At 37.9% G+C, this 27,449-nt stretch overlaps 1 protein-coding gene across 1 annotated transcript in view; it reads left to right on the forward strand.

The window, feature by feature from the left end:
* Nucleotides 1-27,449, forward strand: part of MALRD1 (MAM and LDL receptor class A domain containing 1) — a 956,759-nt gene that overhangs the window by 19,646 nt on the left and 909,664 nt on the right. Inside the window, exon 2 of the mRNA XM_064284901.1 lies at nt 6,862-7,002. Coding sequence (XP_064140971.1) covers nt 6,862-7,002 — 141 coding nt within the window. The remainder of the gene's footprint in view (nt 1-6,861; nt 7,003-27,449) is intronic.

Genomic DNA, 27,449 nt, shown 5'->3' on the forward strand with positions numbered 1-27,449 from the left:
CTGCTGCTTCCATGGCTGTTGATTGTGGATCCAAGTCAAATGAAATCCTTGACAACTTCAATCTTTTCTCCGTTTATCATGATGTTGCTCATCGGTCCTGTTGTGAGGATTTTTGTTTTCTTTATGTTGAGGTGTAATCCAGGCTGAAGGCTTTGATCTTTGATCTTCATTAGTAAGTGCTTCAGTCCTCTTCACTTTCAGCAAGCAAGGTCATGTCATCTGCATAACACAGGTTGTTAATGAGTCTTCTTCCAATCCTGATGCCCCATTCTTCTTCGTATAGTCCAGCTTCTCGGATTATTTGCTCAGCATACAAATTGAATAGGAATGGTGAAAGAATACAACCCCGACACACACCTTTCCTGACTTTAAACCAGTCAGTATCCCCTTGTTCTGTCTGAACAACTGCCTCTTGATCTATGTAAAGGTTACTCATGAGCACAATTAAGTGTTCTCGAATTCCCATTCTTCACAACGTTATCCGTAGTTTGTTATGATCCACACAGTTGGATGCCTTTGCATAGTCAATAAAATACAGGTAAACATCCTTCTGGTATTCTCTGCTTTCAGCCAGGATCCATCTGACATCAGCAATGATATCCCTGGTTCTACATCCTCTTCTGAAACTGGCCTGAATTTCTGGCAGTTCCCTGTCGATATACTGCTGTGGCCGTTTTTGAATGATCTTCAGCAAAATTTTGCTTGCGTGTGATATTAATGATATTGTTCTATAATTTCCACATTCAGTTGGATTGCCTTTCTTGGGAATAGGCATAAATATGGATCTCTTCCAGTCAGTTGGCCAGGAAGCTGTCTTCCATATTTCTCGGCATAGACGAGTGAGCACCTCCAGCGCTGCATCCATTTGTTGAAACATCTCAATTGATATTCCATCAATTCCGGGAGCCTTGTTTTTCACCAATGCCTTCAGAGCAGCTTGGACTTCTTCCTTCAGTACCATCGGTTCCTGATCATATGCTACCTCTTGAAATGCTTGAACATCAACTAATTCTTTTTGGTATAATGACTCTGTGTATTCTTTCCATCTTCTTTTGATGCTTCCTGCATCATTTAATATTTTTCCCATAGAATCCTTCACTATTACAACTCAAGGCTTGAGTTTTTTCTTTAGTTCTTTCAGCTTGAGAAATGCCGAGTGTGTTCTTCCCTTTTAGTTTTCCATCTCCAGCTCTTTGCACATGTCATTATAACACTTTACTTTGTCTTCCCTAGCCGCCCTTTGAAATCTTCTGTTCAATTCTTTTACTTCATCAATTCTTCCTCTTGCTTTAGCTGCTCGACTTTCGAAACCAAGTTTCAGAGTCTCCTCCAACATCCATCTTGGTCTTTTCTGTCTTTTCAATGACCTTTTGCTTTCTTCATGTATTATGTCCTTGATGTTTTTCTACAACTTGTCTGGTCTTTGGTCATTAGTGTTCATTGCATGTAAGCAATTCATGATCTGTTCCAAAATCGGTACCTGGCCTTGTTCTGACTGATGATATTGAGCATTTCCATCGTCTCTTTCCACAGATAGAGTAAATTTGATTCCTGTATATTCCACCTGGCAAGGTCCATGTGTATAGTCGCCATTTATGTTGGTGAAAAAGGTATTTGAAATTAAGAAGTCATTGGTCTTTCAAAATTGTATCATGGAATCTCTGGCATTGTTTCTGTCACCAAGGCTGTATTTTCCAACTACCGATTCTTTTTCGTTTCCAACTTTTGCATTCCAATCACCAGTAATTATCAATGCATCCTGATTGCATGTTTGATCAATTTCAGACTGCAGAAGCTGGTAAAAATCTTCAATTTCTTCAACATGGGTAGGTAGACACAACATTATGAAAATGTCAGTTCTACCCAAAGCAATCTATAAATATAATGCAATAGATGGAAAAACTAATCATCAACTTTATATGGAAAGGAAAGAGGCCCTGGATAAGCAAAGCGCTACTGAAGAAAAAAGAATAAAGGAGGATTTGTACTACCTGACTGTTATGAATTGAATTGTGTCCTCCCAAAATATGTGTCAACTTGATTAGGCCATGATTCCCAGTATTGTGTGGTTGTACTCCATTTTGTGATTGTAATTTTATGTAACAGAGAATTAGGGTGGGGTTGCACCACCCTTACCCAGGTCACATCCCTGACCCAATGTAAAGGAAGTTTCCCTGGGATGTGGCCTGCACCATTTTTTAGCTCTCAAGAGACAAAAAGGAAAGGGAAAGGAGCACAGAGGGGGTACTTCATACCATCAACAAAGCATTGCCAGAAGCAGAGTGCATCCTTTGGACCCAGGGTCCCTGCTTGGAGAAGCTCTTAGTCCAGGGGAAGATTGATGAGAAGGCCAACAGAGAAACCCTTCCCCTGGAGCTGACACCCTGAATTTGAACTTTCAGTCTACTTTACTGTGAAGAAATAAATTTCTCTTTGTTAAAGCCATCCACTTGTGGTATTTCTGTTATAGCAGCACTAGACACTGACCTCAGAACCTAATATACAACTCCAGTAGTCAAAACAGCATGGTACTGGTACAATGACAGACAAATAGACCAATGGAACAGAATTGAGAACCCAGATGTAAATCTATCCACCTACTCTCACGTTATCTACAAAACCCTTACAAAGTTCCACAGTCCATTAAATGGGAAAAAGACAGTCCTTTTAACAAATGGTGCTGGCAGGCCTGGATGTCTATCTTTAAAAAAATCAAACAGGACCAATACCTAAGACCACACACAAAAACTAATTCAAAATGAGTCAAAGACCCTTATATAAAACTAAAAACTGTAAAGATCATAGAAGAAAAAAATAGGGTCAAGCTAGAGGACCTAATACATGGCATAAACAGGATGCAAACCACAACTAACAGTACATAAATACCAGTAGCTAAGCAAGATAACCGGGATCTTCTCAAAATTAAACACTTAATGCTCATCAAAAGACTTCACCAAAAGAGTAAAAAGAGAACCTAAAAGCTGGGAAAAAATTTATGGCTATGACAAATCCAACAAAGGTCTAATCTCTGAAATCTATAGGAAAATTCAATACCTGTCATGTATGGAGCTGTGTCCCCCCAAAATATCTTGTCAACTTGCCTAGTCTATGGTTCCCAGTAATGTGTGATCATGTACAATTTTGTCATCTGATGTGATTTTCTTATGTGTTGTAAATCCAAGCTCTATGATGTTAATGAGGCAGGAGTAGAGGCAGTTATGTTAATGAGACAGGACTCAGTCTACAAGATTATATTGTGTCTTAAGTCAATCTCTTTTGAGATATAAAAGACAGAAGAGAAAGGGTGGAACCCCATACCACCAAGAAAGTAGTGCCGGGAGAGGGGTGCATCCTTTGGATCAGGGGTCCTTGGGCTGAGAAGCTCCTAGATCAGGGAAGATTGAAGACAGAGACCTTCCTCCAGATTCGTAGAGAGAGAAAGATGTCCCCTGGGGCTGATGCCCTGAATTTGGACTTCCAGACTACTAGATTGTGAGAGAATAAACTTCTGGTTGCTGAAGCCATCTACTTGTGGTACTTCTGTTATAGCAGCACTGGATAACTAAGACAAAACCTCTATAAAAACAAGACAAGTAATCCAATTTAAAAAAATGGGCAAAGGATATGAACAGACAATGCACCAAAGAATACATTCAGGCGGCTAACAGACATATGAAGAAATGCTTGCAATTACTAGTCATTAGAGAAATGGAAATCAAAACTACGATTAGATGCCATTTCACCCCAGCAATACAGGTGCAAATCAAAATAACAGAAAATAACAAATATTGGAGAGGCTGCAGGGAGCTTGGAAGCCTTATTCACTGCTGGTGAGGATGTAAAATGGTACAACCATTTTAGAAAACAATATAGTGCTTCCTTAAAAAGCTAGAAATAGAAATACCATATGACCCAGCAATCCCACTCCTACGAATATGTCATACAGAAATAAGAGCCATCACACAAATAGACGTATACATACCTATGTTCATTGCAGCATTATTCACAATAGCATAAAGCTGGAAGAAACATAAGTGCCCATCAACAGATGAATGGTTAGACACACTATGGTGCATACACACAATGGAGTACTATGCAACAATAAAGAACATTGATGAATCTGTGAAACATCTCACAACATGGATGAATCTGGAGGACATTATACTGAGTGAAATAAGTCAATCACGAAAGGACAAATATTCTATGAGACCACTATTACAAAAACTCATGAAAACGTTTACACACAGAAACAATCTTTGATGGTTACTAGGGAGGGGAGGGGAGAGGAGAGAAAAACAGTAACTAGACAATAGATATGTGGCAACTTTGGTGAAGGGTAAGACAGTACACAATATTGGGGAAGTCAGCACAATTTCACCAAGTCAAAGCCATAGAAGCTTCATGGGTACATCCAAACTCCCTGAGAGACTGAATTACTAAGCTAAGTGCTGGGGACCATGGTCTAGGGGAACATCTAGCACAATTGGCATAACATAGTTTATAAAGAAAATGTTCTACATCCTACTTTGTTGAGTAGCGTCTGGGGTCTTAAAAGCTTGTGAGCAGCCATCTAGGATACTCTACTTGTACCACCCCATCTGGAGCAAGGGAGAATGAAGAAAACCAAATACACAAGGGAAGGATTAGTCTAAAGGACCAATGGTCCACAACTACCACAGCCTCCCCCAGACTGAGTCTAGCAAAACTAGTTAGTGCCCGGCTACCACCACCGAATGCACTGACAAGGATCACAATAGATGGTCCCAGGCAGAGCTAGATAAAAATGTAGAACAAAATAATAACTCACACACACACACCAAAAAGATCAGAATTATTGGTCTGACAGAGACTGGAGAAACCCCTAGAGTTTGGCCCCGGACACCCTTTTAACTCAATACTGAAGTCACTCCTGAGGTTTACCCTTCAGCCAAAGATTAGACAGGCTCATAAAACAAAACAAGACTAAATGGGCATGCCAGACAGGGGCAAGGACGAGAAGGCAGGAACAGACAAGAAAGTTGGTAACGGGACCCAAGGCCAAGAAGGGAAGAGTGTTGACGTGTTCTGGGGTTGGCAAACAACCAGTTTTACAAAACAATGTGTGTTTTAATTGTTTAATGAGAAACTAATTTTTTTGTAACCCTTCATCTAAAGTACAATAAAAAAATTTAATTTCAATCCTTCACAAGGCTTAGCACTCCATCTAAGTGGGGATAAATGAACCCAAGTCTTGACCCCCTGCATTTTGGCAGCACAAGGATTTGTAAGACTAAGTTAAGCTCCCTTCCATAAAGGTTCAAGAGAATCCTTTAACTGGTGCCTTTTCCAGTAGACATAATCTCCAGGTAAAAGAGGAAAATTAGTAGGCTTTTCAATATTCTTATTGTCAAAAGCCTCTTTACGAAAGGTAGCATGCCCTCTAGCATAATGAATCAAAGATTGGCAATACTTTAATAAATTGGCTTGAATCAAATTTGAATCAGCAATGGCTGATGAATATGACAATCTGTTATAATCTCATAATTAGTTAATTTATGGGGGCCAAAAACAGTGGCTCTTAAGTTCATTAATACTAATGGGAAGGCCTGTGCCAAGTCAACCCCATGGATAATGCAAGCTTTGCCAACTGAGTTTTTATGATTCTGTTAGTCCTTTCTACAAGCCCAGAAGACTAGGGGTGATAAGGACAAGTGAGTCTCTGAAAGAAAGGGAAAGACACTATAGATAGCAGTGATTACTTGTTCTGTACAGTGAGTTTCTTTATCACTACAGAGGATGCCTGGAGCTCCCCACATGGGAAATCTGCTGAATACAGCAGAGGCACATGTTTAGTTCAGCCATTTTACTTTGGTGAAATGTTCAGCAAAATTTTTCTTTCACCATATTTTCACCCAAAATATGTAATTAAATAAAACACTTCCTGTGGCTAGGCTGCCAAGCTGCCTAACTATTAACCATTGTATTTATTCCTGCTAGTGCAACCAGTTAGGGCAAGAACAAACTTTCAAAGGCATATCACTGCAGCTGTTAAACACCAGTTCCAGAGAGGGGTTATTTCAGGCTGAGGTCATTCAATTTTTAGAGAGTGGCATTTGCAGATGTTGGATAATGTAATCAAGCCTGTCTGGTTATTGTGAACAACCAAGTCCCCAAACCCCTCTACCTCTCCTAAACCTCTTGGATTACTTGTGCCCAGAAAAACAGAACAGGAGCCAGCAATAATGTCTTTGTTGCAAATAAAGCACCAAACATTTCTAGATCATTGAGATTTAAATTTGGGTGTTGTGCTTAATCCCAGGGGGTAGTGACATGACAGCCACGGATAGTTGAGCTTTAGTTATTGAGGCTTCTGTGACTTGGTCTGGCCCAACCCTGAAATTCCAATATGCCTGGGTGGGAGGCATATCAAGTCTGAGTAGAAGATACAACCTTAATAATAATTCCTCATACTATATGGAGTTTTCAAAGTATTTTTATATACGTTATCATTAGATCCTCGTAACAACTATTTGTGGAAGACCGCAAAGAATGTTATTCTGCTCTTGCTAGTAGACAAAAGGGCTTGCTGTGGTTGTTGCCTAAGACGCTCAGTTTATAAGAGGCAAAACCAGGATTAGGTCTTCGATCTTCTGACCCTGTGTGACCTTCTTTCCATTTGACCACACTGGTTTTTGCGTGTAGTAATTTATCAGAATGTCATGCAAAAATGTTTTGCATTAATGGAAGAGTTAAAGTGTGAAAAATAATCTTTATGTTAATATGTGTTTGTCATTTACTAAGCTTTCTATTTCTACTATTGTCTTCTTTCTCAGGAAGCCAAATGGGGCTGTGAAAGCTAATTTCTTTTTTTTTTCTTATTAGGCTCCAATTATGAAAGATGTGATTTTGAGGATGGGCTCTGTACTATGACACAGGATCAAAGTCTGCAACTTGGATGGACAAAGAGAAATGGAATGTCTGATACTTCACCTCCATTCTATGATCACAACGGTGATATGTCTGGTAAATATTTTGGATTTCTTTTATTTATTTATTTTTCAGAGTGATTAGGGGATTAGAATCTGGACTGATATGTATATATTAACAATTATAATGTCTAATTTATATACTCTTGTACCATTTTCAAAATGTTTATGATTCTACAATATCAAACCAGATTATCTTAATTGGTTTGTTGGAATTCTGAGAGGTCTATCTAGACAATAATGGGGATTTTCCACCTATTTTGACTCTATGGAAATAGTAAAATGAAAACATGATAATATGGTATGCATTACCTCTTTCCAAAAAGAAAAAGACAACAAATATTGGAAAGGGTATGGAACACTGGGGACTCTAAGACTGTAGGTGGAAGTGTGAAATGGTACAACTACCTTACAAAAAGCTCTGGCAGTGTCTTAAAAAATTAACCTTTGCCTCACCCTGTGACACAGCACTTCTACTCCTAGGCGTTTACCAAAAAGAAATAAAAATATATGCCCCTAAGGACTTGTGTAAGAGTATTCAGAGCAGCTTTATTCATAACAGTCTCAAATGGGAAAAAAACCCAAATATCTATCATAGAAGAATAAATTAATAAACTCAGATAATGGAATACTACTCACCAATAAAAAGCAAAGAATTATTGACACATGCCACAACATGAATGAATCCGAAAAGCATTGTGCTGAGTAAAACAAGCTTCATGCGAAAGTGTCTCTAATGGATGGAAGGAATACACATAGTCATTATACCAAAAAGAATTAGTCGATGTTCAAGCATTTCAAGAGGTAGCATATAATCAGGAACCGACGGTACTGAAAGAAGAAGTCCAAGCTGCTCTGAAGGCATTGGCGAAAAACAAGGCTCCAGGAATTGATGGAATATCAATTGAGATGTTTCAACAAACAGATGCAGCGCTGGAGGTGCTCACTCGTCTATGCCGAGAAATATGGAAGACAGCTTCCTGGCCAGCTGACTGGAAGAGATCCATATGTATGCCTATTCCCAAGAAAGACAATCCAACTGAATGTGGAAATTATAGAACAATATCATTAATATCACACGCAAGCAAAATTTTGCTGAAGATCATTCAAAAACGGCCACAGCAGTATATCGACAGGGAACTGCCAGAAATTCAGGCCAGTTTCAGAAGAGGATGTCGAACCAGGGATATCATTGCTGATGTCAGATGGATCCTGGCTGAAAGCAGAGAATACCAGAAGGATGTTTACCTGTATTTTATTGACTATGCAAAGGCATTCAACTGTGTGTATCATAACAAATTATGGATAACATTGTGAAGAATGGGAATTCCAGAACATTTAGTTGTGTTCATGAGTAACCTTTACATAGATCAAGAGGCAGTTGTTCAGACAGAACAAGGGGATACTGACTGGTTTAAAGTCAGGAAAGGTGTGCGTCGGGGTTGTATTCTTTCACCATACCTATTCAATTTGTATGCTGAGCAAATAATCCGAGAAGCTGGACTGTATGAAGAAGAATGGGGCATCAGGATTGGAAGAAGACTCATTAACAACCTGCGTTATGCAGACGACATGACCTTGCTTGCTAAAAATGAAGAGGACTTGAAGCACTTACTGATGAAGATTAAAGACCAAAGCCTTCAGTATGGATTACACCTCAATATAAAGAAAACAAAAATCCTCACAACAGGACCGATGAGCAACATCATGATAAACGGAGAAAAGATTGAAGTTGTCAAGGATTTCATTTGACTTGGATCCACAATCAACAGCCATGGAAGCAGCAGTCGAGAAATCAAAAGACACATTGCGTTGGGTAAATCTGCTGCAAAGGACCTCTTTAAAGTGTTGAAGAGCAAAGATGTCACCTTGAAGACTAAGGTGCACCTGACCCAAGCCATGGTATTTTCAATCGCATCATGTGTATGTGAAAGCTGGGCAATGAATAAGGAAGTCCGAAGAAGAATTGATGCCTTTGAATTGTGGTTTTGGTGAAGAATATTGAATATACCATGGACTGCCAGAAGAATGAATAAATCTGTCTTGGAAGAAGTACAACCAGAATGCTTCTTAGAAGCAAGGGTGGCGAGACTGCATCTTACATATTTTGGACATGTTGTCAGGAGGGATCAGTCTCTGGAGAAGGACATCATGCTTGGCAAAGCTCAGGGTCAGTGGAAAAGAGGAAGACCCTCAATGAGGTGGATTGACACAGTGGCTGCAACAATGGGCCCAAGCATAACAATGATTGTAAGGATGGCGCAGGACTGGGCATTGTTTCGTTCTTTTGTGCATAGGGTCGCTATGAGTCAGAACTGACTCAAGGGCACCTAACAACAACAAAAACAACTGGATAAGTCCATTTACATAAAAGTTATAGAACAGGCAAAACTAATGTACGGTGGAAAAGGAATCAAAACCGTGGTTGTGTTGGACGGTAGAGGTGGGGAAGGTTTTTGAAGGAACTTTTGGGATGACAGTAATGTTCTGCATTTTGTTAGGGATTTGGTTTGCATAGGTGAATGCATTTGTTACAACTTATCAAATAGCAGACTTGAGATTCGTGCATTTCATATAATGTAAATTTTACCTCAAAATTTAAAAAAAGACAAAAAGATCTTAAAGTATATTGAACTCTAGCTCTGAGTAGGACAAATGTTTTCTTAAAGGACTAAATAGTAAGATTTTAGGCTTTGCGGGCCACATGGTCTCTGTCACAACCACTAAACTCTGGCATTGTAGGATGAAATTAGGTGTAGACAATATATGAAGAAAAGGGTGTGGTTGTGTTCTAATAAAACTTTATTCACAAACACAAAAAAATGGCCCATAGGCAATAGTTTGTGCCCACCTGAGTTTAGTTAATGATATACATGCTGAAGTATTTGGTGGAAAGTGTACTGTTGGCTGCAACTTTCTGTGAACGCATCAAACATATGGATTAATAGATGGGGAGAGGGATGGGTAAAAAAATATATGATAAAGCAGATATAGTAATTTTCATTGTGCAATCTAAGTGGTCAGCATGTGGATATTCATAGTAAGAATTTTTCATATGTTTGAAAACTTATTTAATAAGCTGCTGAAAAAAAAACTTTATACGTGATAAGTGGATGTATAACTCTTGCTTACAGTTTAATAGGCATAATAGACCTAAGAAACACGGTGTAGAGGAGACCTTCAAAGCTGTGTGGGCGATGATTCCACATGACCAAAGAAATGCCCCCTAGTGGGTCACTGCCAGTGAACAGCAAAGACCTCAAGTCCTAGGCTAAGACTGCCAGGCCTTCTTAGGACAAAATAAAAATATCAGGTACTGTTTAATAGTGTGTATTTTATAATACAACATACAGATATTAGACCTAATTTAATAATTGATCAGAATAACAAACTCTAATATCCCCATTAAAAAACTGACTTTAAATGCCCAAATAAGAAAGATAAACTGTGGTATAAAGGAAAATAGTAACTTTTCAAATTGTTTATTATTTCTGATAGCCTACACACTTTAGGTTTTGAAGCCCTGGTGGCGCAGTGGTTAAGAGCTCAGCTGCTGACCAAAAGATTGGCAATTTGAATCTACCAACACTCCTTAGAAACCCTATGGGGCAGTTCTACTCTGTCCTATAGGGTCGCTGTGAGTTGGAATCAACTGGACAACGAGTTTTTTTTGTTTACACACTTTAGATTTACAATGAATTATACATTTTTAAAACACTATATATCACCTTTCATATCAGCTGGACTCTTTAATTATTTAAAGCTCATATTCTTACTCCTATTGTTTTTTTAAATTAAGTTTTAGTATTACTGCAAAAATGTATTTGAATTTGTTGTAGTGATTCTACTTTTTCCAAATGCAATGCTATATACTTTAAAAAATCAATACTACACTTTAATCACTCTTCTCTGGGCTTTAGTAGACTTCAAATATTGACACAGTGATATTTTTAATGTTCTAACACATTTTCAAACTTAGCTCTGAAAACTTCTCAAGGCACTGATTACATGATGACACATATTATTTTGAAGTACTGGAAAATTATTTCAAGAGAGTCAATCAAAAATTTTATTACTGCTTATGAAATAAAGATTTTTGAATGGGTGCAAGATTCTACCAAGACTCTATAACCATTTCCAAACATCTAACAGCTAAATGCAGAACATTTGCTTATTTAAAATTATCTGTACAGAAATATGCATAATTTACCATGTAACTGTATTCATAAGATGGATGCATCACTATTACTAAAATCACCAGCTTTCAATTTGTTATGTCAGGCAATATCTTACCTGTTTTTGCCCGTGGGACTTGTTTTATTATTATCCTCATTTTGTAAATGATGGAACTGAGACCACACCACTGTAGCATAACAGGGCCAAGACTCAAACCTATCTGACTTCAGAGATCTTAAATCAGGTCTTAAATCAGATGATACAGCCAAATGATGACTGCCTAAAAACACCTCAGTTTTGTTCATTGTTGTTGCTGTTGATTATTTTGCCCCAACCATTTTTTCGTGGTTTCGGTGAGAGTTTACAGAGCAAATTAGTTTCCTATTCAACAATTTATACATTTTTTATTTCATGACATTAGTTGTAATCTGCTCAGTGTAATAGCACTCTACCCACTTCCTCCCTGGGTTCCCTGTTTTCATTTGAACATCTTTCCTGCTCCTTCTTTCCTTCTGAACTTATATTTTGGGCAAATGTTGCCCTTTTGGTCTCATATGGTTAGTTGTTCTGAGGAGCATATTCCTCATGGACGTTATTGTTCACTTTCTAGGCCTATTGTTTGGCTGAAAGGTGATCTCTGGGAGTGGCTTCAATTCCAGGTTTGAAGAGTGTCTAAAGGCCATACTCTTGGGGGTTCCCCAGTCTCTATCAGACCAGTAAGTCTTTTCCTGAATTTTAATTTCATTCTACATTTTTCTCTCACTCTGTGTAAGACCTTCTGTTGTGATCCTAGTCAGAGCAGTTGGTAGTGATTCAGGCACCATCCAGTTCTTTTGGTCACAGGTTAGCGGAGGCCGTGGTTCATGTGTTCCATTAGTCCTTTAGACTAATTGTTTCCTTGAGTATTTTATTTTCTTTACTCTTCTTTGCTCCAGACAGGAAGAGATCAATACTTGTATCCTAGATGGGCCCTTCCAAGATTTTAAGACCCCAGTCACCATTCTCCAAAGTCAGGTGTAGAACATTGTCTTTATGGACTATGTTATGCCAATTAACTTTCCCAAGATGATGGTCTTAAGCCCTCAAACCCAGTGACTCAGTCCTTCAAGGTGTTTGGTTATGGCTAAGAAGTTTTCATAACTTTGCCCCCTGTATGCTCTACTATATACATGGACATACTTATAGCACATACAAATGCATATGTAAGAATATCCTCTGCCAAACCTATATATGCTTGCAGGCATACTCCTACACACCACCCCAAACCTCTTCAGCTTAGTTATCTACCTATGTATCCACTCATAAATTGTTATTACTGATATTGTAGGATTGTGTATGTAATAGTAGTTACCTTTATTGCCTTTTACTTTTATGTACCTCCTGGTGTCTTGCTTTGGTCATGTTGTGCTGACCTCTCCTTATCGTGTATTGTCTTTCCCTTCACCCAGATTAATACATGTCTAATATTTAGCAAGTGATTTTGCCTCCATCCCCTTCCCATCACTGGTAACCATCAAAGAATATTTGTTTCTGTATGTAAAATTTTCTTGACTTTTTATAACAGTGGTCTCAAACAATATTTGTCCTTTTTGATGGACTTATTTCAGTCAGTGTAATGTCTTCCATATTCATCCATGTTGTAAGTGCTTTATGAATTCATTGACATTCTTTAACATTGCATAGTATTCCATTGTGTGTATGTACCACAGTTTGTTTATTCATTCATCTGTTAATGGGCACTTAGGTTGTTTCCATCTTTTTGCTATTGTGAATAATGTTGTGATGAACATGGGTATGAATGTATCTATTCATGTCATGGCTCTTATTTCTCTGGGGTATATATCTAGTAGTGGGATTGCTGGGTTATATGATATCTCTATTTCTAATTTTTTAAAGAAGTGCCATGCCATTTTTCACAGTGGTTGTACCATTTTACAATCCCATCAGCAGTGTACGAGAGTTCCAGTCTCCCCACACCCTCGTAAGCATTTGTTGTTTTCTGTTTTGCTAATCATTGCTATTATTGCTGTGGTGAAGTGATATCTCGCTGTTTTTTGATTTGCATTTCTCTAATGATTGCAAGCATCTCTTCAAGTATTTGTTGGCTGCCTGAATGTCTTCTTTAGTGGAATGCTGTTAATGTCCTTTGCTCATTTTTTAATTGAATTATTTGTCTTTTTATTGTCGAGGTGTTGAAGTTTTTGAGATTATTCCCTTGCCAGATATGTCGTTGCCAAAGTTTTTGTTTTTTTTTTCTCAGCCTGTAGATTCTGTTTTCATTCTTTTGGAGAAGTCTTTTCATGCACGTAAGTGTTTAATTTTTAGAAGGTCACAGTTGTCTCGTTTATCTTCTGCTGTTTGTACACTTTGGGTATGTTTTATGGTGGCGTAGTGGTTAAGTGCTATGGCTGCTAACTGAGAGGTTGGCAGTGCAATACACCAGGTGCTTCTTGGAAACTCTATGGGGCAGTTCTACTCTGTCCTATAGGTTCGCTGTGAGTCAGAATCGACTCGACGGCAGTGGGTTTGGTTTCTGGTTTGGTTTATAGTTTATTTATGCCATAAATTATGGCCTCTAAGTTTGCCCCTATTTTTCTTCCCTGATCTTTATAGTTTTAGGTTTCACATTTAGGTCTTTGATCCATCCTGAGTTAGTGTATATATATGGTGTGAGCTATGGATCATGTTTCATTTTTCGGCAAATGGATGTCAGTTTTGCCAGCACCATTTATTAATGAGACTATATCTTCCCCATTGAATGGATTTTGGCCCTTTGTTGAAGATCAGCTGTCCACAGGTGAGGGGACTTACTTCTGTGTTCTCAATTCTGTTTCATTGGTCACTGTGTCCGTTGTTGTTTCTGTACCAGCCTGTTTTGACTACCATGGCTGTATTGTAGGTTCTGAGGTTGGAAGTGTGAGGTCTTCTAATTTGTTCTTCTTCAGTAGTGCTTTGCTAATCTAGGGCCCTCAAGAGGTGCTTCGCTTATCCTAAGTAATAGCTCATTGTGGTTTTAATTTTAATTTTTCTGATAACGATTGATGTTGAGCACTTTTGCATGGATTTATTGGCTATTTCTATAGTTTGTTTTGTGAGTTTTCTGTTCACATATTTTACCTACTTTCTATTGGGATGCTTGTGTTTTTATGAATGAGTTGCATAGGTTTTATATAACTTGAATTCCTATCCTTTTTAAAACATGTTTTAGAAATATTTTCTCCAAGTGTATGGAATATATATTCTTATTGATATATTTTGATAAATAGAAGTTTTTAATTTTCATTAAATCCACTCTTTCTCTGATTTTTATTGTATCAAATTTGTTGACATGAAGTTGTTTGTAAAATTTACTTATTATTATTTCAATGTTTGTAGAATCTATAGTGATAACCCCTCTTATATTCCTGATATTGGTATTTTTTTTTTTTATGTTCTCTCTCTCCTTTCCCTTTCTCTCTCTGTTTTGGTAATTTTGATGATCTCTTTACATAAATTTAATTTTGATTTTTTTTTCTATTTTTTGTCTGCTTTCTATCTAATTGATTTCTGTCCCTATATTACTTTCTTTCTTCTACTTACTTTGGATTTATTTTGCTGCTGTTACTGTTGTTGTTTTTTCCCTATCTTATTAAGATAAAACCTTGTATCATTGATTTTAATTATTCTAACTAATATTTTAATGATTTTGTTCATATTTTCAAAGAATCAGCTTTTGGCTTTGTTAATTTTCTTTATTGTTTGTCTCCAATTTCTTTTATTTCTACTCTTATATTTATTATTTCTTCCTTTTATTTACTTTGGGTTCCCTTAGCTCTTATTTCTTCCCCCTCACTGGTTCAAGTGGTTAAGGGCTTGGCTGCTGGCCAAAAGGTCGGCGGTTCTAATCCACCAGTTGTTCCTTGAAAATACTATGGGTGCAGTTCTGCTCTGTCCTATAGGGTCACTATGTGTCAGAATTGACTCAACAGCAGCAGGTTTCTGGCTTTGATTTTATTCATTATCATTCAGTTCAAACATTTCCTAATTGCCCTTGTGGTTTCTTCATTCACTCATGGATTATTTAGAAGTGTGTAGTTTGCTTTCCAAATACATGTGGTTTTTCTAGATATCTTATTATTATTGACTTTTAATTGTTTCGAGCAGATAACATTCTTGATTATAATTTTTTTATATATGTTAAGACTTGCTTTATCATGCAACATATAGTCTGTCCTGGTGAAAATACCATGTGAACAAAGAACCATAGACTGTCTACAGTCTATGTTCCAACCACTCAACTCTGCCAGTGTAGTGCAAAAGCAGCCATAGGCAATACATAAAAGTTATTCTGGCTGTGTTATAATAAGATTTTATTTATGGGTACTGAAATTTGAATTTCATGTAATTTTCACGTGTTGTAAAATATTATTCCTCTTTTGAATATTTTTCAACCATTTAAACATGTAAAAATTATTCTTAGCTCATGGGCCATACAACATTAGATGGCAAATGGCATTTGTCACAGGCTATCCCCTAGTCTGTCCAATAAGTATTAATTGTGCCTTTTAGGGTTTGACATTATACAGTATTAGGGATATACATGTGAAGGATGAAATTCTTCATCTAAGAATTCAGATAAGTTGTAACCTTAATTTTAGTGGCTAGTGTTCAAATTTGTAGCAAACATAGGGGAAGCATACCTTGATGTATGCCCTGTTTTTCTACAAACGCATCGGTTTTATGTTGTTATTTAAAACTTCACCTGCATTTTTAATTAAGGAGGAGATTTGGTTATGATAACTAAGCTCATTTCTTAGAATAAAAATGCAAATAGAACCTGTGTTAGTACAGTGAAATTATGGTGAGTTTTTCTACTTGGCTAATTTTTAATATTGTAGTTACATTATTTTTAAAGTAAAAAAACAAAACAAAACAAAAAAAAACTTATTCCTGAATAAACTGAATGCTTTGAAGGCCAGTGTAGTAGGGGCAGAGGTTTGGGGACCATGGTTTCAGGGGACATCTAAGTCAATTGGCATAATAAAATCTATTAAGAAAACACTCTGCATACCGCTTCGGAGAGTGGCATCTGGAGTCTTAAAGGCTAGCAAGTGGCCATTTAAGACTCATCAATTGGTCTCAACCCACCTGGAGCAAAGGAGAATGAAGAACACCAAAGACACAAGGTAATTATGAGCCCAGGAGACAGAAAGGGCCACATAAACCAGAAACTACATCAGTCTGAGACCAGAAGAACTAGATGGTGCCTGGCTACAACCGATGACTGCCCTGACAGGGAACACAGCAGAGAAACCCTGAGGGAGCAGGAGAGCAGTGGGATGCAGACACCAAATTCTTAGTCAGACTTGATGGTCTGACTAAGACTGGAAGAACCCCAGAGGTCATGGTCCCCAGACCTTCTGTTAGCCCAAGACAGGAACCATTCCCAAAGCCAACTCTTCAGACAGGGATTGGACTGGACTATGGGATAGAAAATGATACTGGTGAAGAGTGAGCTTCTTGGATCAAGTAGACAATTGAAACTATGTGGGCAGCTCCTGTCTGGAGAAGAGATGAGAGGGCAGAGGGGGGAAGAGGCTGACAGAATGGACATAAAAATAGAGAGTAGAGGGAAGGAGTGTGTTGTCTCATTAGAGGGAGAGCAACTAGGAGTGTATAGCAAGGTGTATATAAGTTTTTGTATGAGAGACTGACTTGGTTTATAAACTTTCAGTTAAAGCACAATAAAAATTTTAAAAAGTCTTAAAATTTATTGTATATTTACATATGGTAGTGATTATTGTTCATTTCAATTAAAACACTTTTATTAACCTTTATCAATTCTGTGAGGACTATTAAGATATAGGTCGCTTAGCAAGGTATTTATGATCTCTTTGGGAAGCATGGTTGGGAATAAAAAAATTACAGGAAGAAAGAAAAAAGTGCTAATATTATAGGCCTCAGCAAATTGCACTGGGACTACCAGCAAGTTCTGTCTCTGGAAAGCAGAAGGCATTTGAGAAAGGATTTGAAAAATGAGTATCATTTCCTGGACAGCGAAGTAAGAGAAATGATATTCCTAATGGAAAGAAGCATGTGAATGCCAATAGAGATAGTTGGTATGCTCAGACAGCGAAAGCAGTCTTCTATGACTAGAGAGTACTGTCTTTGGAAATGCAAAAGGAGATTAGGCTGAAAGGGTATGTTGGGAAATGCTTTGCCCATCAATATCATTTCCTTCCCTTCTTTTTCCTCCTTTACTCACATTCCTTCACAGTTGACAATCCAAACAGCAGAAATAAGAGACATTGATAGATGTGTAGCAGTGGTTGAGGAGTAGCATAAAAATTTTTTTTTATGAGGGCACGCATTTGTTGTACTTAAATGATTTATCCTGTCTCTAGTCGTATTTTGCAGAGAGCTTTAGTTTCTTCCACAAATTCTTTGATTATCAAGCTAATAATATCAGGATCCTTGATGTGTACATGTGTGTCTGCATTTTAAATAAGTAAGCTGTAAAGCATTTTCATAGTTCCTTAACAAATTTGACATCTGTTGTGTATTGGACAATATAGTATCTATTTTTCCATTTCTTTTATTTCAAATTCATAGTATACATCAATTGGGGAATCACAGTTGACAACTTAGACATTTATTTGAATTAACAGCTATTACATCAATGAAATTTCACCAGATAACTTTAGTAGTCAAGCTGTCGAATATGTTAAAGCAAATAATATTCCACAGATGAGAGCTAAAAATAGTAATTTCTCTAATTTCTTTATTATTGTTATTGTGTACCATAAAGTTGATTTCAACTTATAGCGACCCTATATGACAGACTAGAACTGCCCTATAGGGTTGCCAGGGAGTGGCTGGTGGATTCGAACTGCTGACATTTTGGTTACCAGCCATAGGTCTCAACCACTATGCCAACAGGGTTCCATAATTACTCATACCGATATATAAATATTTTCTTATGTATTATTTGCTTTCCTTTTGACAGGACTGTGTCTTTACAGGCAGATAGCTTATTTGTTAAATTTATACACATATATATTCTTCAAAATTAATTTAGCCACAAGTGTAAAAATTCATACTCAACAGAAATATATAAAATCGGATAACAGTATATTTAAATAAATGTAATACAAATTTCAAAAGATTCATCTTTTGATTCATGCCCAGAGGGTCAGTAGACTGAGATTCTGCCAAGTGAGAATGGGCAGGGAATTGTACCAATTAAAGTGGTTGGAAAGTAGCCAGTACTCTGCAGATGAACTGTGGGAGTTATGATAAGCACTCACATTGTTTTTACGCTTTGGGTATAGTGAATTAGTCAAGTAAGAGTTTACAGTGACTTCAACTACTTTAGGCTTTATAGGCTTTGGCCAACATCTTGAAATGCAACAAATAGAGCAAAATAAACAAATTAGGAGCCCTAACTGTGCAGTGGTTAAAGTGATCAACTGCTAACTGGGAGGTCACCAGTTCCAAACCACCAGTAGCTCTGCAGGAGAAAGATAAGGCAGCCTGCTTCCATAGAAGATTTACAGCCTCAGAAACCCTATGAAGTTGCTATGAGTAGGAATTGGCTTGATGGCAGTGGGTTTGGTTTCTGGTAATTACAGAAGCCAAAATTCTAAAGATGCCCATCCCCTTGTTATTCCACAGTAGAACTTCCTCATAGGGTTTCTAAGGCTATAAATCTTTATGAAAGCAGACTGCCCCATCTTTCTCCCAAGGACCAGCTGGTGGGTTTGCACTGCCAACCTTTAGGTTAGCAGCCAAGTGCTTAACCACTGTGTCGCCAGGGCTCTCAGAGAAGAATGAACAAATCTGTCTTGGAATAAGCACAGCCAGAATGCTCCCTTGAAGTGAGGATGGCGAGACTTCGTCTCACGTATTTATCAGGAGGGAACAATCCCTGAAGAAGGACATCATGCTTGGTAAAGTACAGGGTCAGCAGAAAAGAGGAAGACCCCTCAATGAGACAGATTGACACAGTGGCTGCACCAACAGGCTCAAACATAGCAACGATTGTGAGGATGGCACAGGACCAGGCAGTGCTTCCCTCTGTTGTATGTAGTGTCTTTGTTAGTTGTAACCAACTCAACAGCACCAAACAACAACCAAGTTACTGAGTCCACTGTTGCAGCTATTGTGTCAATCCATCTCATTGAAGATTTCCCTCATTTTACCTGCTTTGCTAAGCATGTCTTTTTGTAGTGATTGGTCTTTCCTGATGATGTGTCCACAGTGAGTTGAAGTCTTGCCATTTTCGCTTCTAAGAAACCCTCAGGTTTCTTTCTTCTAAGACTGATTTTCTGTTCTTCTGGCAGTTCACCGTATATTCAATGTTATTTGCCAACACCATAGTTCAAAAGCATCAAATTTTCTGTCTTCCTTTTTCACTATCCAATTGTCAAATGCATATGAGGTGACTGAGAAGACTATGACTTAGGTCAGACACACCTTACTCATCAAAGTGACATCTTTGCTTTTTAATACTTTGAAGAGGTCTTTTGCTGTAGGTTTTCCCAATGAAACACATTGTTTGATTTCTTGACCTCTGCTTTCATGGATGTTGATTGTTAATCTAAGTAGAATGAATTTTTTGACAACTTCAGTTTCTTCTCCGTTTATCATGATGTTGTTCATTGGTCCACAACAATGAATTCAGACATACCAATGATCATGAAGGTGGTGTAGGACTGGGAAACAATTCATTCTGCTATACTTAAGGGTACTGTGAGTCAGAAATGACTCAGCTACTAACAACAACAGTTATTCAGTCAAATGCTAATCTACTACGTCTGTGAATGGTCTTTGCAGATGGAATTAAGGTTACTAATCAATTTACCATAATATAAGGGGTTATCCTGGATTATTCAAGTGAGTCCAATGTAATGTCATAAACCCTTAAAAACAGAAGTAGACAGAAGAGTAAGTCAGGGAGACATGGCAGGAGAGGAAGGCAGGAGAGAAGATGCTGAAGGGCAAGTCAGAGAGAGTCCAAGTATGAGAAGAACTTGACTTGCTGTTGCTGGCTTTAAAAATAAAGAAAGGAGGACACAAGCCAAGGAATGTAAGTGACCTCTAGAAGGTGAGAACAATCCCCAGTTGACAGCTGTCTTAATTATTTAGTGCTGCTATAACAGAAATACCACAAATGGATGGCTTTAACAAAGAGAAATTTATTCTCTCACAGTCTTGGTGGCTAAAAGTTCTAATTCAGGGCACCAGCTCCAGGGGAAGGCTTTCTCTCTCTGTCAATTCTGGAGGAAGGCCTTTGTCATTAATCTCTTGATCAAGTGGCTTCTTAGCACAGGAACCTCAAGTCCAAAGAATGCGTTTTGCTCCCCAAGTTGTTTTCTTGGTGGTATGAGGTCCTCATGTCTCTTTGCTTGCTTCTTTCTTCTATATCTCAAAAAGGATTGGCTTAAAACGCAGTCTAATCTTGCAGATTGAGTCTTGCTTCATCAACATAACTGCCACTAATCTTATCTCATTAACATTATAGAGATAGAATTTACAACGCATAGGAAAATCACATCAGGTGATAAAATGGTAGACAGTCGGAATAATGGCTTAGTCAAGTTGACAGATATTTTTGGAGGACACAGTTCAATCCATGACAACAGCCAACAGTGAAATGGGAACCTCTGTTCTACAAATGCCTGGAGCTGAATTTTGCCAACAACATTAATGAGCTTGGAAAGGAATTCATCCCTAAAAAAAAAAAAAAAAATTTTTTTTTTTTTTTTTTAAGGAACACAGCCAGCCAACATCTTACGAAACTCTAAGCAGAGAAATGAGCCATACCATGCTTAGATTTGTGACCTATAGAAAACTGCAAGATAATAAATTTGAGTTGTCTTAATTCACTAAGTTTAATTTGTGGCAGCAATAAAAAAATGAATACACTCATTTTCAAAGTTTTTAGGGAAAGTTTCATAACTTCTTGATTGTCCGTTCAAGCATATAATCAACTTTTGCAATGAATATGATTTCCCTTTGACTTGGTAGTGTAGCAAAAACTCTACATATGAAGCCCAGAGAACTGAATTCCTTAGTCTACTTGGCCAATAATTAGCTGCATGATTTGTGGCAAATCCCAGGACTTTCTCTTTTCTCTTTCCCAAATTACATGATTCTAATTCCTCTTTTTTTTTTTTTTGCTAGATTTTTGTTTACATATGTAATTTTTTATCCTTTCTACTATTTTCATTGCTTTCCTCAAAGCAAGCCCAAAGTTCAGGATCTGCTTTCCATTAATGTCACTTGCCCCTCCTGTCCTAGCCTATGGAAATTTTCTGACACACAGACACAACACACACAGACACACACACACACACAAGTGCTGTTAAAACAATGGAGTTTTCTGTGTTTGCCAGGGAGCTGCCTGAAATAGGGCATGCACTTCTGGGGGAGCGTACTATGGAAACAATTTTCTTGCTGTTACACTTTTTTTCTTCGGGGTGTGTATTAATTATATGATCCAAGGGTTTTGCATAACTAGGATATAGGTTGTTGTTGTGTGCCTTCAAGTTAATTCTGACTCATAGCAACCCTATAGGACAGAGTAGAACTGCCCCTGAGAATACAGGTAAGGGTTGGCAATTTACCAATGTAGTCTCTTATAGCCTGAGAACCCAAAGAGTTAAAAAAAAAAAAAAAAAAAACACTATTTTTGATGTCTAGTTTTGAAAAACAATAGGTTTTTTTTTTTTTAATTTTTCCTCTGGATTAATTAAAAATATACTTTTATGCATAGGCAGAAAAGGTGAATTTCTTTGTGATAAGATGTGAGAATATTTGAAGATGACTGTGTATGAAAACATTTCATTTAGCAATTTATCTCTCCTGCCTGCTACTTCAACATTAGGTATTTCTTGGTCAGCATTGGCACTTCAACTAGTTAAAACACACAGAGAATTCAAATACAGAATCCTAACAAGCCTTTTTACATGTTTCAGCAACACCCTGTACATGAATTTGTTTATAAAATTTTGCAGTGTCATGTAGCTGAGCTGCAAGTAACTTTTTACTAGAAATGAAACTCAGAGCAGATAATATTTGATGGGAAGCAGATCCAGAACTTGAGAAGCCAAGATGGGCAGAGCAGGAGCAGTGTAGCAGGGTCTGAGGGCTCAAAGGGACCCCAGCACAGGGTTTCTCTGTGTCTAGATGGAAGAGTGATGTGGATGGATGGACAGAGAGGGAAGCAATTTCATAATTTTTGCCAGGCTAGCTATGCTTCGAGCAATGCCAAATGCCAAATTCCTCTATTAATATTTCTGTAGTTAAGTCTATGCCTCATTCCTGTCCCTGAAAAACTGCACCTCATCCTTCAGAGTTCAGGTCACATGCGGCCACCTCCTTTCTGAAGACTTCTTCACCCCTCAACAGAATTAATTGTCCTTTTAGGTCAGTTCAGATCACACCATAGTTATTTATTGGTTTCTCAAGAGCTGAAATATGAATTCTACAAAGACACAAACAGGTGTCTTAAATAGCCGGTGCATAGTGTGGTTTTTGGTACATCATATATGTGCAATAAAAGCCTGTTAATACGTAAACGACATGCTCTCCCCTGAAGGAATGACAGTGATAAATGCACATACAGAAGATTTTGGAAAAAATCAAAACAATTTTCTCAGCATCACAGAAAAAAGGAGTAGAATCCAAAGGGACAAAAGATTTTCTTAATGAAAGAAAGCCAGGTCATATAACACAAAATAACTAATCTCTATTCCCGGTATCTCAAGATGACAATAATGTGAAATTTCAGAAAAAAAAAGTTAATTTCTGATAATGTTTTATAACCACAGTTTTATTGAATATTACATTCCATGCATATACTTTTTTCTAAGATTTGTTGGAGGACGAAGGATATGAGTGTGTGTATATGTATATGAGTGTGTTTTCACTCATTTAGCTCAGCTACATGACACTGCAAAGTTTTACACACACACACACGCATGGCTTTTCTGTTTTGGAAAGTTTTTGATTATTAACTTAATCTCTTTGCTTTTTAGAGTTCATTCAGATTTTTCTATTTCTTGAGTCAATTTCAGTTGCGTGGCTTTCCAGGAATTTGTCCATTTCCTCTAGGTTATCTAATTTGTTGGTGTACAATCATTCGTTGCATTCCCTTATTATTTTTTGTTTATGTAAGGTCAATAATAATATCCTGACTTTTATTCCTTATTTTAAAGTAATTTGACTCTTCTTTTTTTTTTATTCTCAGTCATTCTAGCTAAAGTTTGCCAATTTGTTGAAGTTTTCAAAGAATCAGCTTTCTGTTTTGTTGATCTTTCTTTTGTGTTTTATATTCTCCATTTATTTCCCCTCTAAGCCATTATTATTTTCACCCTTCTGTTTGTTTGGGTGTGGTATATTCCTTTTTTTCTCATTTATTTAAGTGGGAGTTTAAACTGTTGATTTGAGATCTCTTTTTTTAATATCAGCATTTACAGCAGTAAATTTCCTTCTAACCTCTGGTTTCACTATGCCCCACAAGTTTTGATGTGTTACAGTTTTGTTTGCATTCATCTCAAAACGTTTTCAAATTTGCCTGTGGTTTCTTCTTTGACCTACAGGTTATTTAGGAGTACCAAACCAAAGCCAAACCCAGTGCCGTTGAGTCAATTCCGACTCATAGCAACCCTATATTTAGGAGTATATTGTTTAATTTCCACATTTTTGTGAATATCCCAAATCTCCTTCTGCAACTGATTCTAATCATTCCACTGTGGTTGGAGAACATACTTTGTATGATTTCGGTTCTTTTTTAAATGAGTTGAGATGTTTTATGAACCAACATATGGACTTGCATGGAGAATATTCCATGTGCATATGAGAAGAATGTGTATTCCACTGTTGTTGGAGGGAGTGTTCAATAGAAGTCTTTTAGATCTAAATGGCTAATAGTGTTATTTAAGTCTTCTATTTCCTTGCTGAGCTTCTGTCTCTCTGTTATTAAAATTGGAAAATTAAAGTCTCCAATTTAACAAATAAAAAAAAAAAGCCAGTGCCATCAAGTCGGTTCTGACTCATAGCAGGCCTATAGGAGAGTAGAACTGCCCCATAGAGTTTCCAAGGAGCTCCTGGTGGATTCAAACTGCTGACCCTTTGGTTAACAGCCATAGCACTTAACCACTATGCCTTAGAGTCTGTTTCCTTCTTCAAGTCTATCAGTTTTTTGCTTCACATATTTTGGGGCTCTGTTGTTAGATGCATATATGTTTACAGTTGTTTATCTTCTGAATGGATTGAGTTTTTATAATTATAAAATGTCCTCCTTTGTCTACAATAACAATTTGTTTCATCTTATAATCTAATTTTTTTTTAAATGTCTGTATACCCACTTTAGTTGCCTTTTGGTGACTATTTGTATGGCTTACCTTTTTTCATCCTTTTATTTTAAACCTATTTGTATAGCTGAATCTAAAGTAAGTCTCTTGTAGACAGCTCTTTTTTTTTTTTTTTTTTGAATTTTTTTAGAATCCTTCCTGGCAACCTTTGCCTTTTGATTGGGGAGTTTAATCCATTTATATGTAATATAATGACTTATAAAGTAGGATTTGTGTCTTTCATTTTGCTTTTTGTTTCCTGTATGTCTTATGCATTTTTGTTCCTCTGTTCCTCCATTAGTCCCTTATTTGTGTTAAATATTTTCTACTGTACCATATCAATTCTCTTCTTGTTTCTTTTAGGATATATTTTTTAATTGTTTTCTTAGTAGTTGCTCTAAGGTATAACATTTAACATCTTAATTTAGGTCACCATGAGTTGGAGTTGACTCTATGTCAACAAGTTCGGTGTTTTGTTTATTTGTTTAGGGAAGATTAATATATGCTAATTCAATAGTATATAAAAATTTTGGGAGGGCGGAGCCAAGATGGCTGACTAGGTAGAAGCTACCTCGGATCCCTCTTGCAACAAAGACTCAGAAAAACAAGTGAATCGATTATATACATGACAATCTATGAACCCTGACCATCTAACACAGATCTAAAGAATTGACCTAAGTGACAGGGGAGCAAAAAGCCACGCCCTGAAGCAGCGACCACTTCTGGAGCCGGCATCCCGTGTCACAGCCATGAGCCCTCACAGTACCCTGGTGCCGAGTGGTGGGGCTGACTGTAGCTTACTGAGATGGGGCGAGCACAGGACACAGCGCTAACCCCTAACCCCCTGGGGTAACCTCGGTAGAGACTCAGCCAGCACAAGCAGGCTGCACCCTGACAATGGGTGACAAGAGAACAAGCAACCATGGGGAACAAGTGACTGTTTTCAGAGACTGGAGCCAGTGTCCCAGTCAGAAAACCTTGGAGCCAGGCTTTGCATGAAGTGCAGAGGAGCTAAGCACAGCTTCCTGAGATGGTGCAAGCACGGGATGCGTGCAGCCCTAGCCCCCTGAAGTAACATTGGGGGAAACCCAGCCAGTGCACGCAGGCAGCACAAGATGCGGCTGTCAGGAGGAGAAATCACCAAGAAGCAAAAATTGGCTTTGGAGCCTGGAGTGCAGCGTCCCAGCCAGGAAACCTTGGTGCTGGGCTTTGAACTAGGAGCAGAGGAGCTGACCGTGGCTTCTGAGATGGCACAAGCACAGGATGCCTGCCTGACCCCTGGGGGCAATCTCAACCCAGCCAGCGCACACAGGCTACATGCCCCAGGGGAATCTCAGATAAAACAGTCATCACCAATCAAGATAAGTAACTTTGTCTATATTGCTGGGGCTACTCTCTCCTATCTATCTGATCCCACCCCTCCCTGCCCTAGGCGGCTTCATTAACATTGGAATTTCCTGGGACAGGGAGTGAAGTGCTCTGCGGGTTTTTTTTTTTTCCTAACCCATTCTCCTGGCCTGAAAGAAGCAGCTACTAACAACCCAGGGAGGAAAAATCCTTCCTTGACTTCCCTAAACTGGAATAAAAATACAGAACCAGATCCAGCCAAGCACAGGAGATCCACAGTCTTTGGCTTTCATCCCTAGAGGGAACAAGGTGGCTATTATAATGCAAAGGCAAATCTGATCGAGATCTGACTGTAATTGTTTTAGAGGAGCACTGGAAAGACAAGTTTTCCAGGTCTGGTATCTCTACCTATTAAACAGAGCCCTCACTGATCCACAGCGGGGAACTGAGGGCTGAAGCTCCACCCGAATCACCTAGCCACCTGCCAAAGGGGTCTGAGGATACTGACACCTACCAATCTTTAGAGGTACAAGCATTGGGTGCCTAAGGTACAGCTGCAGAGCCCACCCACCAAAGTGCTTTAGGAATAGAGACACACCTACCTCACTGGCATGTGTAAGAAGGCTGTCAGCATCCTGCCCTCCTTGGAGTGTGACCCCTTACCGCTACTAAAATATGGTTCACACAACTATCACCACTACTCCTCTAAGTTAATAGGTGACAGTCTACACCACACAATTGATGACCCAAAATCAGAACACCTAAGCTGATTCTATTCAAGAATAGTAAATGGACTCTTAGGCTTATCTATCTGGTAACAGCCCAAACCAGCTGGTAATAGGACATAAGTGATTCAAAGGCTACAACAATCAAGAGAGCGCAATTTAGTAGCTCATCTGGGTATATTGAAACAAAACAAAACAAGATAAGACTCAGTGAAGAAATAAAAAATAAATCATTAAAATATCTTATAGATGGTTCAGAGACAGCAGTCGATATCAAATCACATAAAGAAGCAGACCATGATTGCTTCTACAAATCCCCAAATTAAAGAACCAAAATCTTCCCCAAATGAAGATACAATCCTGGAATTCCCAGATGCAGAACATAAAAAACTAATATACAGAATGCTTCACACAAAAAAAAAAAAATTTTTTTTTTTCAAGACATCAGGGATGACCTCGGGAATGAACTAAAGCAATGTACAGAAAAAGCTAAGGAACACACTGATAAAGCAGTTGAAGAACTCAAAAAAATTATTTAAGAATATAGTGGAAAAATTAATAAGCTGCAAGAATCCGTAGAGAGACAAAATAGCATTCAGAAATCCAAAAGATAAACAGTAAAATTACAAAATTAGACAACTCGATAGGAACTCAGAGGAGCAGAATCGAGGAATTGGAATGCAGAGGGGGGAGTTGGAGGATAAGGCAATTGACACCAATATAGTTGAAGAAAAATCAGATAAAAGAATTAAAAAAAAAATGAAGAAACACTAAGAATCATGTGGGACTCTATCAAGAAGAATACCTTGTGTGTGATTGGAGTTCCAAAACAGGGAGGGGCAACAGGAAATACAGAGAGAATAAAGATCTGTTGGCAGAAAACTTCCCCGGCATCGTGA

This window comes from Loxodonta africana, chromosome 4, assembly GCF_030014295.1.
Source record: "Loxodonta africana isolate mLoxAfr1 chromosome 4, mLoxAfr1.hap2, whole genome shotgun sequence".
Classification (NCBI taxonomy): Eukaryota; Metazoa; Chordata; class Mammalia; order Proboscidea; family Elephantidae; genus Loxodonta; species Loxodonta africana.